Source organism: Mustela lutreola, chromosome 6, assembly GCF_030435805.1.
Source record: "Mustela lutreola isolate mMusLut2 chromosome 6, mMusLut2.pri, whole genome shotgun sequence".
NCBI lineage: Eukaryota > Metazoa > Chordata > Mammalia > Carnivora > Mustelidae > Mustela > Mustela lutreola.
The window spans coordinates 44,375,352-44,393,383 of record NC_081295.1 but is presented as its reverse complement, the minus strand read 5'-3'; the positions used below and the strand labels follow the sequence as shown (position 1 = coordinate 44,393,383).

Below are 18,032 nucleotides of genomic sequence, written 5' to 3'. Positions count from 1 at the left end.
TTTCTTTGCATACTTCTAGATCCAAGCATAAAAGCAGACATTAACAAATGGAGGATAAAATTAGATAATTATTCTACTCAGGAATTGGGGAAAACAGTTGTCTATTTGGACGGCTCCACTCAGTCATGCCGTTTTAAGGAATGCAACATGGGCAACCTGATCTGTGACGCTATGGTGAGTGGTCCTGGTGCAGGCCCTGTGCCTGGGGAGCGGGGAGGGAGCGGGGAAGGCTGCAAGGAGGGATAACCTGATCATTAGACCTGAGGATTTTTTTAAAAAATCAGTGCCCAAACTAAAGCTTGGGGGGGAATCATACTGAGTACCTTGGGAAGGTGCCTGATCTAGCCCAGCAGCCCATCACTTTATTGCTTTATGAGGACTGAAGCCTTTAGCGGAAGTTGTCTATCCTGGATGTTGCTTTCTTTTTGTAAGATGGTCTGAGTACACAAAATGTGACTACTCTGATGATGTCGACACTGTAGGGAAAATGCATGTGCTTGGGCCTAACTTGGCCAGACTGTCTCACTGATCTGTCCTCTTGGCTCCAGAGAAGTAGGCCTTGAATGAATGGGAGCCTCCTTCACAAGCAGAGAATGACAACATGTCATTATGTGATAAGTCCCATGGCTGAACACATCACCCCTGAAAACGCCCCTCGAACTGTCTGTGGGGAGACTGGCCATGGCAGCCCCTTGGGGGCCATGCTGAGCCAGCGTCCCTGGGTCAGACTCAGGCCTCACACCGAAGCCTGTGTGCGCCCAGGGGGCTGACTCCGTCTGCACCTGGCATGTCTCACTCTGCAAAGTGAGACGGTGCTGGCTCCCCGGAACTAGGCAGTCATGCAGAAGAAGTAGTGGAAGAGAAGCCTGTATGGGAATGGCTAGAGAAAGGTCTGGAAGGAAACAAGCTGTTAGCAGTGCTAACCACTCTGCTAAGAGGCTGAGGCAAGTATAAGAAAACCTTTGCTTTTGCACTATTTTTTTTCCAAATCATTATGTATTCATTTTATTTCTGGTAATGAAACATGTATTTTGTAAAAGGTGGAAAAGGATCCTGCCATTTCAGGAGGCTGTCTCTGTGCTTCCGAAATTGTGGGCTTGGGAGTTGGCTAGGGACCTGACATGGAGGCCAGGGAACATGTTGGCAAGAGGCCCTGCTTTCAGAAGCAAGTGCAGGGCCTGTGGGAGGTGGGAGTAGGGGGGCAGTATGGCAAGGGGGTGGGCAGCACGGCAGGCTAGGCTGCATGAGGCCCTGTCCTAATACAAGAGCCAGGTTTCACTACCGCCCACTGGCCTACGGGGTCTTAGGAAAGAGGGCTTCAAGCTACTTGCTTCTAAAAGTCTGACATGAGACTGGTCACAGTTTCTTGTCTTTGCTTCTCAGCACAAAACTAGTTCTAATCATACTCCAGAAGTGTCCGGGACCACGGGAGCAGGGAAGAAGCAGCCGTGTTTCCTCGGTGGAGCCAGTCAAATTCCTGCAACTGATCCTGAGGAGGAAGATGTAGAATAACTAATGTAAATTCATGTTACTGTTGCAGATTAACAACAACATTAGACACCCAGATGACGTGTCCTGGAACCATGTGTCCATGTGCATTTTAAATGGAGGTGCCATTCGGTCGCCCATTGACGAACGGAACAATGGTATGCTTCCAGGCTTAGGGTCGTTAACTCAGCATGTTCTGTCTCCAGCCAGGCCCATGGGGAGCCGCGGCTCCTCTCTGCCACCAGCCCTGCACCACAGTGTCGGCCTCTTCAATTCTGGGCCACTGCTGCTCAATCAGGGCCGCCCCCCAGTAGCTGCTACAGAAGTAGCAGCTAGGCATGATCGAACCCAGTCTTTTTTTTTTAAAAGACTTTATTTATTTATTTATTTGTCAGAGAGAGAGAGCACATAAGCAGGGGGAGCAGACAGAGAGAGAGGGAGAAGCAGACTCCCTGCTCATCAGGGAGCCCAATGTGGGACTCAATCCCAGGACTCTGGGATCATGACCTGAGCCAAAGGCAGCTGCTTAACCAACTGAGCCACCCAGGTGCCCTGGAACCCAGTCTTGATTTAAACTTCCGACTCAACAAAGCCAAGTACTAAATATGCTGCTTAATTAAAAATACTGACAGTCTCTTCCTTGATATCAGGAAAGAGAAAGCAACAAGTTGCCAGCCTTCTGTGCTGGAAAAAAAAGACCCTACTGGATTAAATTTTTCTAGTGCGTTTACAAATATCCAGGATATCATAGGGGAAAGCAAGCCAACTAGACAGACACAGTCAGGTCACTTACAGTTGCCCCTCATATGTTATCAAAATCAGGTAGTCTCCATGTGAAGCCCCACACTTGGCTCATTGTCAGACAGGGACAGGTGGCAGGGAAGCATCGCCTGTCTGGAGGAACAGAGCAATGCTTCATACCCACTGAAGATCCAGCTGCAATCCAGGGGTCCAGGGCAGAGCACCAATGACTCAGAAGCCACGGCCATTTCTAAGCTTCTGCCATCTTGCCCAGTGGAAGAGAGCATGGCCAGAGGCCTCTTGAGTCCATTCCCTCCCTAAGTGTCAGGAACGCTTACACAGCTGATGCTGTCCCAATAGCATTCCCAGAGCCTTGTGTCTCCCTTATCTCCATTGGTGTTGGGATAAGCTCATTCTCAAGCTGTTTTTCTTCTTGCCTCATCTACAACTACCCTCAGGCACAATTACCTGGGAGAACTTGGCTGCTGTGTTGCCCTTTGGGGAAACCTTTGACCTGATCCAATTACAAGGCTCCACGCTGAAGAAGGCCTTTGAACACAGTGTGCACCGGTATGGCCAGTCTACTGGAGAGTTCCTGCAGGTGGGCGGTAAGTCATCCTTCAACGTGAGATGGGATTTCCTGCTGGTTGCCTCAGCTCCCCACATACCAGGACCTCCACGACCAGGTTTGTTTAGGCCTTCCCCCACGAATGCACAGTCTTTCCATGGCCATGGGCTCCCAGACTGCTGAGATTAGGTCAGGGTCAAAGCCCAAGCCCCTGGCAGTGAGCAGTAATTGCTACATCTGATTTGGACATTGGATGGACCCTCTGCAGGAACTGGCCCTCCAAATTCTAATAAGCAGCTCAGCTGCCTTGAGGTCTAGTTTCTATTAAAATCTTGGTTGTCTAGACATTCACTATTCTTTGCTAAAAACAAAACCAAAAAAACCAACCGTTCTCTCTTCTATTCATAATTGCCTGGAACCATGCAGTGTCCAATCAGTTTTAAACAAGGATGATTTCAGGGAGGGACAGCCCCCTACTTAGACACATTGGGACATCTGGTTCTGGTTCCACTGTAACCTGGGGCAGGTTTCCAACCTCTCTGGAAGCAGAGAGAAACCATGACCTGCTCATCTCACAGATCACAGTGCAAATGGAACAAAACAAATGCTTCCCCAATCGACAAGGGAAACATTGAAACACAAACATGAAACACATCGGTCAGTTATGAGTTGCACAGTTCAGTGAGTTAATCTGTAAAATAATAATAATTAAAAATAGCTTTATTAACTTTGACTCTGACACCATATTTTGGCCTTTTTTTTTTTTTTTTTTTTGTACTGTAGGTAGTGGGCCTCACCTGATGGTGTGATTGCTTTGTCACGTCCTCTCTCTCAGGAAACACCCTGCTCTTGGGATTAGGGCTGCAGAGGATGGGGGAGCCCCACCTGCTGCCTTGAGGGAGCCCCACCTGCTGCCTTGAGGGAACCCAAACATTCTGTACTTTTCCAGGAGAGAGTTGGGGGGGACGGTGGGGTTTTGATGCTCCAGCAGTGCTGGGTAGTTGTTACCTGTTCTATAAGAAAGTCATCCAAACCCAAATTATTACCATTTAGTAGTCTTCAGAATTCTAACAAAATGTTCTGCACCTCTCATCTATTTCTCAGGTTCCAAAGTCATTGAACCAAGTAGTTGACCGGTTCATTTAGGATTCTAAAAAGATGTGGTTTCTCCCTGCATGGGTACCCCAGGCCCATTCTGAGCCAGCGCCAATTTTCCCTTCCAGTGGTTCTCAGACCTCCCAGGACTTGAGGGTAGACCTAACCAAATGCTGCAGTGTCTTCTCAACTCCCCTGATGAAATATCATTCAAGCTCACACTCCATGCAAACCAAATCCAATGCCCTAATTCCAGATTTCAGCCCAAATCTCTCTCTCAGAAATATTTCTTAGATCTCTTGGATCCAGTGAAAACACAGACTCATTTCTTTTCTAGGAATTCAGGTGGTGTATGATCTTTCCCGAAAACCTGGGGACAGAGTAGTCAAATTAGATGTTCTTTGTACCCAGTGTCGAGTACCCAGTTATGAGCCTCTCCAAATGGACAAGACATATAAAGTAGTCCTCCCAAGCTTCCTCGCCAATGGTGGAGATGGATTCCAGATGATAAAAGATGAAGCACTAAGACACGACTCTGGTAAGCACAAGTGTCTCTCCCTCTCCCTACTCCCAAAGTCTCACAGACAACAGTAGTGGTCCAAAGACAGGAGCTACTCAGGATGCCAGGACTGCAAAGCCAGAACCAGATCCCACCCCTGTGTTGCTGACTCTCTCCAGTTCTGTTGGTGAACAGCAGCACCGCACTGGACCAGGTGTGCCCTGCCCCTCCCCAGCACACAGACCCACCTATCCAAGCCCCAAGTGTTTCGAAACTCTTTAAGTACGTGTAAACAGCTATTCAAATTGTGAAATATAAATGAGTTTTGCGCTTAAAGAAAAAACTCATCTCTAGAATTTTAGATTGGATCTGGAAAATCCTGTAAATTTTCTTGAAGCATTTAGTGTGAATAAATCAGGTAGAAGTGGATAGGATAGGCTCCCCTCTCCGTTTTCAGCACAGTGGGTTTGTTGAGCAAACTCTTAAGTCCATACTGGACCCCAGTCAATATTTTTGGCAGCATTTAGGGTCGTTTTACATCAGCCTCACTTTTAAAAATTAGTTCTGAGAACCACTTCCTGTGGAAGTCCATTGATGAGAGATACCTGGGTGATGTGAGTCCCACAGAGGCCCTGAGGATGCCATCAGCACAGGGCCATTTAAAAAATTAATTAAAACAACAAACAAAATTAAAACAAAACAAACAAACAAACAAAAAAGAACCACTCGGACACATAAAGTCCATTGATAGAATATACCACCCCTTCCTCTTCTCCGGGGCAGAAGCCAGTGTGCTCACAAGACAGATGCAGAGTTTCTGTTCATTTCCAGGAAGGAGCTCAGCTAGGTTCCCCCTCTGCTCCACCATGGTGGGCCGGCTGTTTTAACTGCTTCCAAGGAGGGTAAAGAGTAGAGCTAGGGCAAAGGAAGCAGTCCTTCCTCCCAGGAAAGTCACTGGCTACTTCTGTCTGTTCCGTAATAGAAGATGCAAGGGCAGGCTGAAAAGGTGTCTTCTTGAGTCCGGCATGAGACAGAGGCTGGTGGCTGTGCATCACCCAAGCCCAGACTTACAGGTATTGGAAAGGAGGAGCTCACATAGAAGGTTCAGGAATCCTTAGCCCTAGGGGTTCTCAACCCTAGCTATACATCTGAGTCAATTGGGGAGCAGTTTAATTTAAATACCAATACCTTGGCCCGAACTTTTAAGAGAATCTCATTTAATTGGGTTGGGGCAAAAGTCTCTTCCAGTGATTCAAATGCAGGACTGAGAACCACAGCAGAGAGTTCTTTTTTAAATATTAGTGATAAAATTTTTATTGAGGTATAACTGACATATAAGATTAGTGTTAGACATATAGATTATATATATATATATATATATATGATGAAATGATCATCACAATGTCTACTTAACATAATACAGTCACAAAAAATTTTCTTTAAAGATTTTACTTATTTGACAGACACAAAGCAAGCGAGAAAACACAAGCAGGGGGAATGGGAGAGGGAGAAGCAGGCTTCCTGCCAAGCAGGGAACCCAACATGGGGCTGGATCCCAGGACCCTGGGATCATGACCTGAGCCAAAGGCAGACGCTTAACAACTGAGCCACCCAGATGCCCCCCAAATTTTTTCTTACAATGGGGGACTTTAAAGATCTGCTCTCATAGCAACTTTTAAATACACAATACAGTATTAACTCTATCACCATGCTGCGCATTATATCCCTATGACTCATTTGTACTGGAACCCTGGACTTTTGATACCCTTGACCTATTTTGCCTACCCCCGCCTCCACTTCTGGCAACTAGCAGGTTGTTCTTTATATTGACAAGCTCAGTTTTGTTGCTGTTAATTCCATGTATAAGTGAGATCGTATGGTAGTCTTTCTCTGATTTACTTATCATAATGCCCTCAAGGTCCATCGATGTTACTGCAAAAGACAAGATTTCATTTATGGCTAAATAGTATTCCATTGTGCGTGTGTGTGTGTGTGTGTGTCACATTTTATCCATTCATCCACCAGTGGACACTTTTTTCCAGATCTTTGCTATTGTAAATAATGCTGCAATGAACATGGGCATGCATATTTCTTTTTGAATTAGTGTTTTTGTTTTTTTCAAATACTCAGAAGTGGAATTGCTGGGTCATACAGTGGTTCTGTTTGTTTTTTTAATTTTTTGAGGAAACTCCATACCATTTTCCATAGTGGCTGTACCAGTTTACATTCCCACCAGCAGTGCACAAGGGTTCCTTTTTCCACATCCTTGCCAACACTTGTTATTTCATATCTTTTTTGATAATAGCCATTCTACCAATGAGATGGTATTACGGGTTTAGATTTGCATTTCTCTGATGATGAGTGATCTCGAGCATCATTTCATGCTGTCAGTTGGCCATCTGCCTGTCTTCTTTGGAAAAATGTCTATTCAGATCCTCTGCCCATTTTTTAATCAGATTTTTGTTTTTGTTTTTGAATTGTAGGAGTTCTTCATATATTTTGGGTATTAACCCCTCATCAGATAAAGAATTTGTCAAGGAGTATTATTACAACAAAATTTTTGCCAGGTCCCTATGAGTTTGTTGAGTTACAGGCAATTGGTATTTTTTAAAATCAGGTCTCCTCTTTTAGAAATTAAGTCTCCATTGTCTCACTGTCAATTACGTGAAAATGATTTCTGACCAGGCAAGCAGAAGGAGGCCACTTTTATTGTCTCAACTAATTGTTCTTGACCAGTTCCCTAATGCCCTTATTTTGGAATGGTTCAAAAGCAATAATGGCAACAACGTTTTCTTGAGTTATCTCAGAGTTGATGGAGTCATCTAATTATCTAGTAGTGAACAGTGGGTACATTTGACATCTGGGACATGAAAAAGCAATCAAATTCTTTACACCTTTGATTACCACTCTTTGTCTTTTGTGACATTTTATCCCTAGCTTATGAAAGAAAATTTCTCTTCTAATTACAGAGGACTTTAGAGAAATACATTGGTTTTCTCACTTCTTACTCTTAATTGATAATTACTTATTCTGTAATTAAAATAATGTATGTATTTTTCTAGGTGACCAAGATATCAATGTGGTTTCTGGATACATCTTAAAAATGAAAGTAATTTATCCAGCGGTTGAAGGTCGGATCAAGTTTTCTGCAGGAAGTCATTGTCATGGGAGCGTTTCTTTAATACTTCTTTCATTTTTGGCAGTGATCATTATTTTATATCAATAGCCAAAAATTCTTCTTGCCATTAATGTGTGGAACTGCATTTTTTTCCAAGTGAAATTCAAGTCTGCCTTTTAGGAACTGGCTTGATAATGGCACAGACCATCTTTGCAGGCCCCTAGAAGCTGAGCTTAGAGGATTATAAATGAAGACACTGACGCCATCACACAGGATCAGCAAGTTAATGAATACATGGGGAAAAAAATGAAAATGAGCCCTTTGACAGAAGGCCAACCATCTATAGTTTACATATGCAAATTTTAATAAAATTTTATTAACGATTTTAAACCACAGAAATCATTTTTCTCCTTTATATCCATTTTAATCCACCCAGCAACTATGTTTACATTTTATCATTTACAAGGGAGTTTTAAGCACATTATCTTTTTTGATGCCTATAATTTTGGTAGGCAAGGCAGGTACTGTTTTTCCCATTTCACAGATGGGACACTGAAGCTCAGAAAGAGCAGACTTGTCCAGGGCCATACAGCTGAAAGTGACAGATGTAAGACCAGAACCCAGCATCTCTGACCTCAAGCCCAGCACTCGTTCAACTACATCCAGTTGCTGTTCGGAATGATACTTAATGGCTTCCTGTCTTCCTGTCAATGGCATCAAACTCCTGGATGATAAGTTCTGCTTTATTTCAGGTCTCTGTTTTTTCCTTTTTAGATCCTGTTATAAGTGAGTTTAATGGACTAACACAGGGTAGCATTCTCTCTTGTACCACCCATGTGCCTTTAATGAGTCAGGGAACAAACAGTGCAGCAGATGATAGGAAAGGCAAAAAATAGTCCAGGCTCAGGGAGAAAGGCAAGGGAAGAACAGGAGGCCCAGGATGTATTTACAGAAGAAAAAGAACTAAAGGGCATTTAGATTTGTTAAGGGGGTATTTGTTAAGGATCAGCAGCTTAGTGCCTGATGTGGCATTAGCTGTTAATAATTTTATGGGAGTCCATCAATTCTGCCTTTGTGCTCCTTCTTTCCTTCTAATGTAAAGGTATCATTAAAGAACTTTCTAAGACAAGGTGTAATTCTAAACCTGACCCTCCCTAGCAAGATGCCAGCACTGTACTTACTCTAGTCACACTACACACACACACACACTCTTTCTCTCTCTCTCTCCCTCCCCACCCCCACCCCCAGTCATGGAAAATCCAGAAGATGAGACAAGGATTGATTTTTTTTAAAGTGGTATTCCATCAGGATTATTCTCAAATACAGATATGAGAACTCCTGCCTGGGAGTGATTCCCTCTGAGTGGAAGCTCAAGAAATACCCAGACTGATGAAATGATTTATGCCCCAAAGAACACATACTTGCTTAAGGTGGTCATGAGACCATGTGAGCCTGCTTAGCACTGCATAATGATTCAGCAAGAAATGGGAGCCTTCACCTTAAAGAACGGTGAGCAAATAGCAGTAGAGGTTTGGAGAAGCAGTGTTTGTTTCTTAATGTCTAAAAATATTAAGTACACTTGATAAAGAAATACACTTTCAAACTGTGTAACATCTTTAAAAAGGCCACTGCAATAAAATAATATCCTCAGTGTTATGCATATACAGATTAGCTATAAATAAATGTCAGTGAGATTATAAGAGGAAAATTAGAGAAAGGTAAATTTGGAGTACATTTTTTAGGCTGGGCCAATAAAACAGAATAAATCCTACTGTAGCACAAATTTTTAAAGGACTTTTTTTAAGTTTTCTAAATATATGTGCATGTATTGTGCAGTGGCTTAAGAAATGACCTCAGACACTTTACAATTATAGATTGAATTGAGCGATTCAATTGTATAATAAAACTGGACATGCTCCTTGTCTTTGGTAGTTATTTCTTCTCTCAAGCAAACACTATAATCTGAGATGATATGACTGAAGGAAAACTTTGACAGTTTATCAACGGTATCATTTCCCTTGATCATAAGTCCTTTGCTATCTGATAATCCTCCCTATCCCCTTCCTCAAACAAAATATAGGAAAAAAGCACACAATTTTTAGGTAAAAGAACACAGTAAATAAAGGGTATTTTAAGTAATACTATTGTTACATTTTCTGGCTTTCAGGCACAGAATCTAAGGCAGAAACTGTTTTGAGGCCTGTAGTTGTTTACTAAAAATAAAAATGATCCAGCTAGACAATGTTGGGGATTTTAATTTATCTGAACTGGTTGTACATCTAAGAATCTTCAAGCATACTGATAACACAATAAACCAACTGTTACACACTGATCAACTGAATACATTAAATCCATTTTGTGGCAAAGCCGCCTTCAGCAGTTTGCAACAAAGAGTAATCTGATTTCTTAGAAGAGAGTTGAGGCTGTCAGTAGTCGTCCATTGGAAAAAGTTTCTCCCTCAAGGACTGTGCAGGCCCGTGGATATATAGCTAGGTTTGTCAAAATTACGAAAGGTTCCTGATTCATTACTCAGGACTGCTGTTAATAAAATGACACAATCTGGATGGCTTAAACAACAGAAATTTATCATCTCACCATTCTGGAGGTTAGGAGTCTAAGATCAACTTGGCAGGGTTCTTTTCTTCTGAAGACTGTGGTGGAGAATCTATTCCAAGCCTCTCCCAGCTTCAGGTGGACTCAGGCATTCCTTGCCTTATACATGGTATTTTCTCCATGTTTTTAGATCCCTTTCCTTCAGTATGTCTGCCTCCATGTCCCCCCTCATTTTTTCTTAGGATTTATTTATTTAATCTGAGAGAGCAAGAGAGAAAGCACAAGCAGGATGGGCAGAGAGAGAGGGGAAATCAGATTCTCAAGCAGACTCCCTGATGAGCACAGAGCCTGACGCAGGGCCTGATCTCATGACCCTGAGTTCATAGCTGGAGCTGAAGCCAAGAGCTGGATGCATAACTGACTGCGCCACCCAGGTACCCCTCTATCCCCTTTTTTTAGGATAGAGTCATACTGGATTAGGCCCACTATAATGACTTCATTTTGGTCACCTGCAAAACACTATTTCTAAATAAGGTCACATTCACAGGTACTGGGGATGAGGACCAAAGCCCCTGCCATCTTTTCAGGGGACATAGTTCATCCCTTTAACAGTCCCCTGGCACAATACATACAATCAGCTGGGGCAACCCTGAAGCAACCACCAGCTTCTGTGACTTACACATTTTGCAAATGGAAGATTATAATAAATGTTATTTTTGTACTGGTAAAACAGGATACATTTTGGAAGCTGATTTGACTCAAGTATAACAAGTCAAAAGGCACCAATTTTCTTATCTGATGCAGTCAAAAGGAGGTGGTTTACTCCCCCCAAAAAAATACAGTCAAGAAATGGGCAGAAGACATGAACAGACATTTCTCTAAAGAGGACATACAAGGGGCGCCTGGGTGGCTCAGTGGGTTAAAGCCTCTGCCTTCGGCTCAGGTCATGATCCTGGGACCCTGGGATCAAGCCCCGCATCAGGCTCTCTGCTCAGCGGGGAGCCTGCTTCCTGCTTCCTCCTCTCTCTCTGCCTGCCTCTCTGCCTACTTGTGATCTCTGTCAAATAAATAAATAAATAAATAAATAAATAAATAAATCTTTAAGGAAAAAAAAAAAAAGGACATACAAATGGCCAACAGCCACATTTAAAAAAAAAAAAAAAAAAGTTCAACATCCTTTGGCACCAGGGAAATAAAAATCAAAACCACATAGTATCACATTGGTCAGGATGCCCAAAATTAATATGTCAGGAAAGATTGGTAAGGCTATAGAGAAAACAGAACCCTCTCACACAGTTGGTGGGAATGCAAACTGATATAACCATTCTGGAAAACGGTATGGAGGCTCCTCAGAAAACTAAAAATAGAGCTACCTTATGACCTAGGAATTGTACTACTAGGGATTTATCCAAAGGATACAAACATTCTGAAGGGGCACCTGCACCCAATGTTTGTAGCAGCAATGTCCACAATAGCCAAACTATGGCAAGAGCCCAGAGGTCCAACAACTGATGAATGAATAAAGAAGATGTGGTATATATATGCAATGGAGTATTACCCAGCCATCAAAAAGAATGAAATCTTCCATCTGCAATGACGTGGATGGAACCAGAAGGTATCATGCTGAGCGAAATAAGTCAGTCAGAGAAAGACAAGTATCATATGATTTCACTCACATGTGGAATGTAAGAAACGAAACAGATGAACATCATGGAAGGGAAGGAAAAATAAGACAAAATCAGAGAGGGAGACAAACCATAACAGACTCTTAACTATAGGACACAAACAGGGTTGCTGGAGGGGAGGCAGATAGGGGTGGGTAACTGGGTGATGGGCACGAAGAAGGGCACTTGATGGAATGAGCACTGGTTGTCATATGCAACTGATGAATCATTAAATTCTACCTCTGAAACCAGTAACAACTACATGTTAATTAAATTGAATTTAAATTTTTTAAAAAAGATAGTTGCCTTTCTCCAAAGATTCAATTCCCCCATTCCCTAATATGAAGGTAATTGTAATTTTTCTAACAGTATTCCTTTTCTTCCCTCTTTTGTTCTTCTACATCAGGGATTAGCAAAGCATAGCCTGAGGGCCAAATTCCGCCTGCCACTGCTTTAATTAAATAGGGTGTCACTGAAATACACAACCATTACCTGAAGTGTTTGGCAGAAAAAACCCATAAATATCAAGTTAAGAAAAAAATAAATAAAAATAAACTATATTTCCCTGGAACTCACAGGCCGCAGGTTAAAGATTTCTCCTCTGTATATCCAGCATTGTCAAAGAGATTACTGGATACATTACAAAAAGCAGACCTGAAAGGGAATACAGTGAACTAGCAAGACCTATTCATTTTTTCATCCATTCATTTAAGTCAATCATTATGCTAATGTTGACTATATCTGAAATTACAACTTGTATATACATCATTACACAATCTGCTAAGAACAGTGGGGAATTGGACTTCTATTTATATTTCTATTGTAAATCAAGTGGTTTTTAGTAAGTCAATAAATGGTAATTTAAGTGCTTGCTTTCAATCATTTCTCAGAACCTTTGTGTATCTATAAATGATTATATAGAAAACACAATTTTATAATGTCCTTTTAAATCTGAAAACATCTTTCCATCTATTTTTCATTTTATCCCCTCAACCAGAAACACTGATCGTTGTGTCTACAAACACATTTCAAAATGTGAAGCTCATGTACTAGAGGACACACATAAAGATAGAGAGAAAGTAATGTACAAAGTAAATACTTGAAATGACTGGAGAACATGCTTTTTAAAAAGGATCCAAAGAGTGCCTACTTCTGGAAATAAAAGCTTCTTTTATGGGCAACACTAACAATCACATTAAGATGAAAGACAAATCTAAGTTTGAATTCTAACTTCACTCCTCTCTCTGGCTTTAATATCCTTACTTATATAGAAATAGTATCATCTCACAATTACTGTGATGGATGATAAATACAGACAAAGGGCTGATATCCAAGATCTATAGAGAACTTCTCAAACTCAACACACACAAAACAGATAATCATGTCAAAAAATGGGCAGAAGACATGAATAGACACTTCTCCAATGAAGACATACAAATGGCTAACAGACACATGAAAAAATATTCATCATCACTAGCCATCAGGGAGATTTAAATCAAAACCACATTGAGATCCCACCATACACCAGTTAGAATGGCCAAAATTAACAAGACAATAAACAACATGTGTTGGAGAGGATGTGGAAAAAGGGGAACCCTCTTACACTGTTGGTAGGAATACAAGTTGGTGCAGCCTCTTTGGAAAACAGTTGGAGATTCCTTAAGAAATTAAAAACACAGTTACCCTATGACCCTGCAATCGCACTACTGGGTATTTACCCCAAAGATACAGATGTAGTGAAAAGAAGGGCCATCTGTACCCCAATGTTCACAGCAGCAATGGCCACAATCGCCAAACTGTGGAAAGAACCAAGATGCCCTTCAACGGACGAATGGATAAAGAAGATGTGGTCCATAGATACAATGGAGTACTATGCTTCCATCAAAAAGGATGAATACCCAACTTTTGTATCAACATGGTTGGGACTGGAAGAGAGCATGCTGAGTGAAATAAGTCAAGCAGAGAGAGTCAATTATCATATGGTTTCACTTGTGGAGCATAACAAATAACACAGAGGACATGGGAAGATAGAGAGGAGAAGGGAGTTGGGGGAAAGTGGCGCGGTGGGGGGAGATGAACCATGAGAGACTGTGGACTCTGCAGAACTAACTGAGGGTTTTGGAGGGGAGGGAGGTGAGGGGTTAGATGAGCCTGGTGGTGGGTACTAAGGAGGGCATGTATTGCACGGAGCACTGGGTGTGGTGCATAAACAATGAATTCAGGAACACTGAAAAGAAATTCTAAAAATAAATAAAAAATTAAAAAATAAAAATAAAATAAAATGTGATAATGTAGATAAATGCCTGGCTGACAGAGACTGCATCTAGTTCCTTCTTCTTTTATAATGTGAATGATTACTTTTTTGTATGTGTAGATTTTTACACATATTTTCTTTAAATAAGAGCTTACCCACTGCTATTAACTGAATTGTATCCTCCTAAAATTCTTATGTTGGGAGCACCTGGGTGGTTCCATTAGGCATCTGCCTTCAGCTCCGGTCAATATCCTGGAGTCCTGGGATTGAGTCCCATGTTGAGCTCCCAGATCCTCAAGGATTCTGCTTCTCCCCGTCTTTCTTCCTCTCTCTCTGTCTCTCTCCCCGCTCATGCTCTGTCTCTCAAATAAATTAATAAAATCTTAAAACAACAACAACAACAAAAACCTCTAATGTTGAAGCCCAAAACTACTTTAACACAAAAATTCTCCATATTTGGAGATGAGTCCTTTAGGAGGTAATCGAGGTTAAATGAGATCATAAGAGTGGAACCCTAATCCAATAGGACTGGTGGCCTTATAAGAAGGAGAGAGAGAGATCTCCTTCTCTCCTCCCTCACACCTACACAAAGAGGTAGGGGCACATGTGAGAAGGTGGACAAATGCAAACCAAAAGAAGAGGTCTCAAGAATGAAATCTACCTTGTCAGCACCTCTTCTTGGACTTCTACCCCCCAGAACTGTGAGAAATCAATTTGTTGTTTAAGCCACCCAGTCTGTGGTATTTCATGATGGCAGCCCATGCAGAATGATGCACTCCTAACAACATTTTCCTCATCTAAATAAAGAGAATATCACAATTTATAGGACAGTATGTAAGAATGGCATAAAAAGGGCTGTAAAATATTTTATTTTTCCAGTTTACCATGACATTTTAAATAACAGTATTTAAAATGCTATGGATTTAAATATGAAGAGTTAACCTGAATCATCTTCTACCTATCCCTGAGAAATTAGTAAATGTTTAAGGCTTGGTATTAAAGCACTGATTCACAGAAACTCATATATATTCTAGAATTTTCAAGCAATTAAAAATATAAAAAAACTACTAACAAAGTCTCTTCAAAAACTGTAATACCTAATAACCATTATTTTAATACCTTGGGAAAAAAATAAGTGAATAGTATTAAATAGGTTAATTTCTAAATTGTATTTAGTTTCGTATTACCTAGCTTAGTATCTAATACATAGCTGAAACTCAGTAAATGTATTCTAAATGAATGCTACAACCAGTTAGCAAATAAAAAACTCTCAATCTTGAAAGACAAATTTGTTTCAAGAAGAAAAGTAGAGTGTGGGAGGGAATTGTGAGTACAATTCTGAACACTGACTCTAAAATTTTAAATTAACTTTCCTCAAGAAATACAATTATTTTCTGTGTGGAGAGACAACAGACATAAACCAAAAATCTACTTGACTAAACTGTTTACGTAAGATTTTGGAATATAGCTACTACATTCATTCAATAAAATGCAACTGCAACCCCACAATCACAAATATCTGTAAGTAGTCAGTGTTCACATTTCAAAAGGGCTATAATTGTCAATCCAAAAAAGAGTAAGGAGTAGTCCTTTGTTTCTTATGAAAAACTCATAAAGAATGTCTTCTTTACAGGCACGTAGTTAACTAATATAGAAAATAGGAATAAGAAGAAAAAAAATCTACTAAAATGTATTAACTCTAAATAAGAAAGCAAAACAGATCTTACTCCTGTTTCTCCATACTAAACATAAATATTTTCAAAGTGAGAGAATACAAAGAGTATTGTTTTATCTGTTTGCCCTAAGAGGATTATGAATTATCTCTTTAAAAACGGCAACAACAAATGACAGCTGTTATAAAACTTGGAAAACGGGTAAAAAAAAAAAGAGAGACTATGAAACCCAATCACTTGTGACCATTATTAAGTTTGTGTTAGTCTTTATTAAAACAAAAAATCAAAATTTCAGACACTGGATTACATGATATATACAAGAATATACAAAAGTAAAAGAAAATACTACACTAGCACAGCAGAAATTTGTTATCTATCTGGTATTCTTTCCCAAATCCAAATGCTTACATCCAGGAAGTCACAGAGGTAACTTCTTTTTGTACCTAAAAGTAGAAACAGATCTACTTAATAGAAGACAACAAAACAGGGTTCATTTGTGAAGTGCCTAATGATTCCACTGTATAAATATCCTAACCTAAGAAAGATATATATAGATATATATAGATTTATATATATCCCCTCCAGATTCAATACAATAATATTATTACCATTCTCCAATTCCAACTCATTTTGTACTCTTGGGTTCACGTAAGCTCAACTGCCCCAAAACACTCAAGTCTAACTTATATAGCCTTCAGTGTTACATACAGAGAACAACCTAAAGAGCTTGGAACTTTCTAGTGCTAGGATTTAAACTTAAACCTTCCTCCGGAAAGATTCTGCAGGGTATAATGTTCCTATCTGCTTATAATTAGGAAGGAACAAAGTCAAAACACAGGCTATTCCTTTCCTATCCCCCCAAAACCAACTCTATGTCTAACCATGTTGAAAAAAGAAAATATAAGGAGTCATATATTAAGGCTGTTTATTTTTAAAAGGATCATAGCCACAAGGGTTTCCTTGATTTTTGTGTCCCTAATTAAGATGTCAGCATATCATTAAAAACATTAAGAATAAAACTACTGCTTCTCTGTTACCTTATTGAGCTCGGGAAATAGTTCTTGTATCACAATGTCCAATAAAACGTAAGTCAGCTAAAGCACACACACAAAAAAAATTTTAAGGCATTAGATAAAAGCCATAAAAATGATAAGAGCAAAATTCAGGACTGTGGTTACCTCTAAACGAGAAGGCTGGGAATAGAACTCAGATACACATGTCTTCATATGTGTACATTTTATTATTATGCTGCATAAATGTTAAAGACACAAGCAGTACACAAAATTTTAACTATAAAGATCTCAACAGAATATGCACAGACTGAACTATATATATAATTTATTCTATGTAATCTAAATAATGGAATTCTTAATTTTTAAATTTTTGCTTTATTTCATGAATTTTGTATATGATTGAAGTCAAAACAACTCATGTTGTAAAGAATAAAAAAGCACCTCTGAACTCTAGAGAACTGATGGCTACCACAGGTGAGGTGGGTATGCAGACGGGAAAATAGGTGACGGGGATTAAAGAGTGTGCTTATCACAATGAGCACTGAGTAACGTGTAAAATTGTTGAACCGTGATAATGTATGTGTGAAACTAATACAACACTGTATGTTAACTATACTGAAATTAAAACAGAAAATTTAATTTAAAAAAATAATCAGCAAAAAAGAGTAGGAGATAAAATAGTGTTTTCTCTATCTGAATGGCTGACGTGCACTGTCTTGATTTAATGTAGTGTCACTTCACAATTAATAATATACCAGACACCCTACTGTGGGTCCTTCAAAAAACCTAGCCAACATTCCTCTACACCCAACAACAAGACAGAAGAAAGAGAAATTAAGGAGTCAATCCCATTTACAATTGCACCCCAAACCGTAAGATACCTAGGAATAAACCTAACCAAAGAGGCACAGAATCTATACTCAGAAAACTATAAAGTACTCATGAAAGAAACTGAGGAAGACACAGAGAAATGGAAAAATGTTCCATGCTCCTGGATTGGAAGAATAAATATTGTGCAAAGGTCTATGCTACCTAAAGCAATCTACACATTTAATGCAATTCCTATCAAAGTACCATCCATCTTTTTCAAAGAAATGGAACAAATAATCTTAAAATTTATATGGAACCAGAGAAGACCTCAAATAGCCAAAGGAATATTGAAAAAGAAAGCCAAAGTTGGTGGCATCACAATTCCGTATTTCAAGCTCTATTACAAAGCTGTCATCATCAAGAAAGCATGGTACTGGCACAAAAACAGACACATAGATCAATGGAACAGAATAGAAAGCCCAGAAATAGACCCTCAACTCTATGGTCAACTAATCTTCGACAAAGCAGGAAAGAATGTCCAATGGAAAAAAGACAG

The 18,032-nt window shown here is 40.1% G+C and overlaps 2 protein-coding genes across 7 annotated transcripts in view; one reads left to right on the top strand and one right to left on the bottom strand.

Annotated features, from left to right (window-relative positions):
* The window catches only part of NT5E (5'-nucleotidase ecto), a 47,002-nt gene extending 39,103 nt beyond the window's left edge, over positions 1-7,899 (top strand). The window contains exons 5-9 of the mRNA XM_059177156.1: positions 20-174; positions 1,541-1,646; positions 2,688-2,837; positions 4,230-4,430; positions 7,454-7,899. Coding sequence (XP_059033139.1) covers positions 20-174; positions 1,541-1,646; positions 2,688-2,837; positions 4,230-4,430; positions 7,454-7,617 — 776 coding nt within the window. The 3' untranslated portion in view covers positions 7,618-7,899. The remainder of the gene's footprint in view (positions 1-19; positions 175-1,540; positions 1,647-2,687; positions 2,838-4,229; positions 4,431-7,453) is intronic.
* SNX14 (sorting nexin 14) overlaps positions 1,035-18,032 on the bottom strand; it is a 101,146-nt gene continuing 84,148 nt past the window's right edge. For 5 of the 6 annotated variants that reach the window (XM_059177150.1, XM_059177154.1, XM_059177152.1 and 2 more), the window contains 2 exons: positions 16,691-16,747; positions 15,887-16,096 (listed from right to left, as the gene is read on the bottom strand). In XM_059177150.1, the coding sequence (XP_059033133.1) occupies positions 16,058-16,096; positions 16,691-16,747 (96 nt within the window). In that variant the 3' untranslated portion in view covers positions 15,887-16,057. Of the gene's footprint in view, positions 1,490-15,886; positions 16,097-16,690; positions 16,748-18,032 lie in introns of those variants that run through there. The other variant, XM_059177153.1, reaches the window with a different exon arrangement.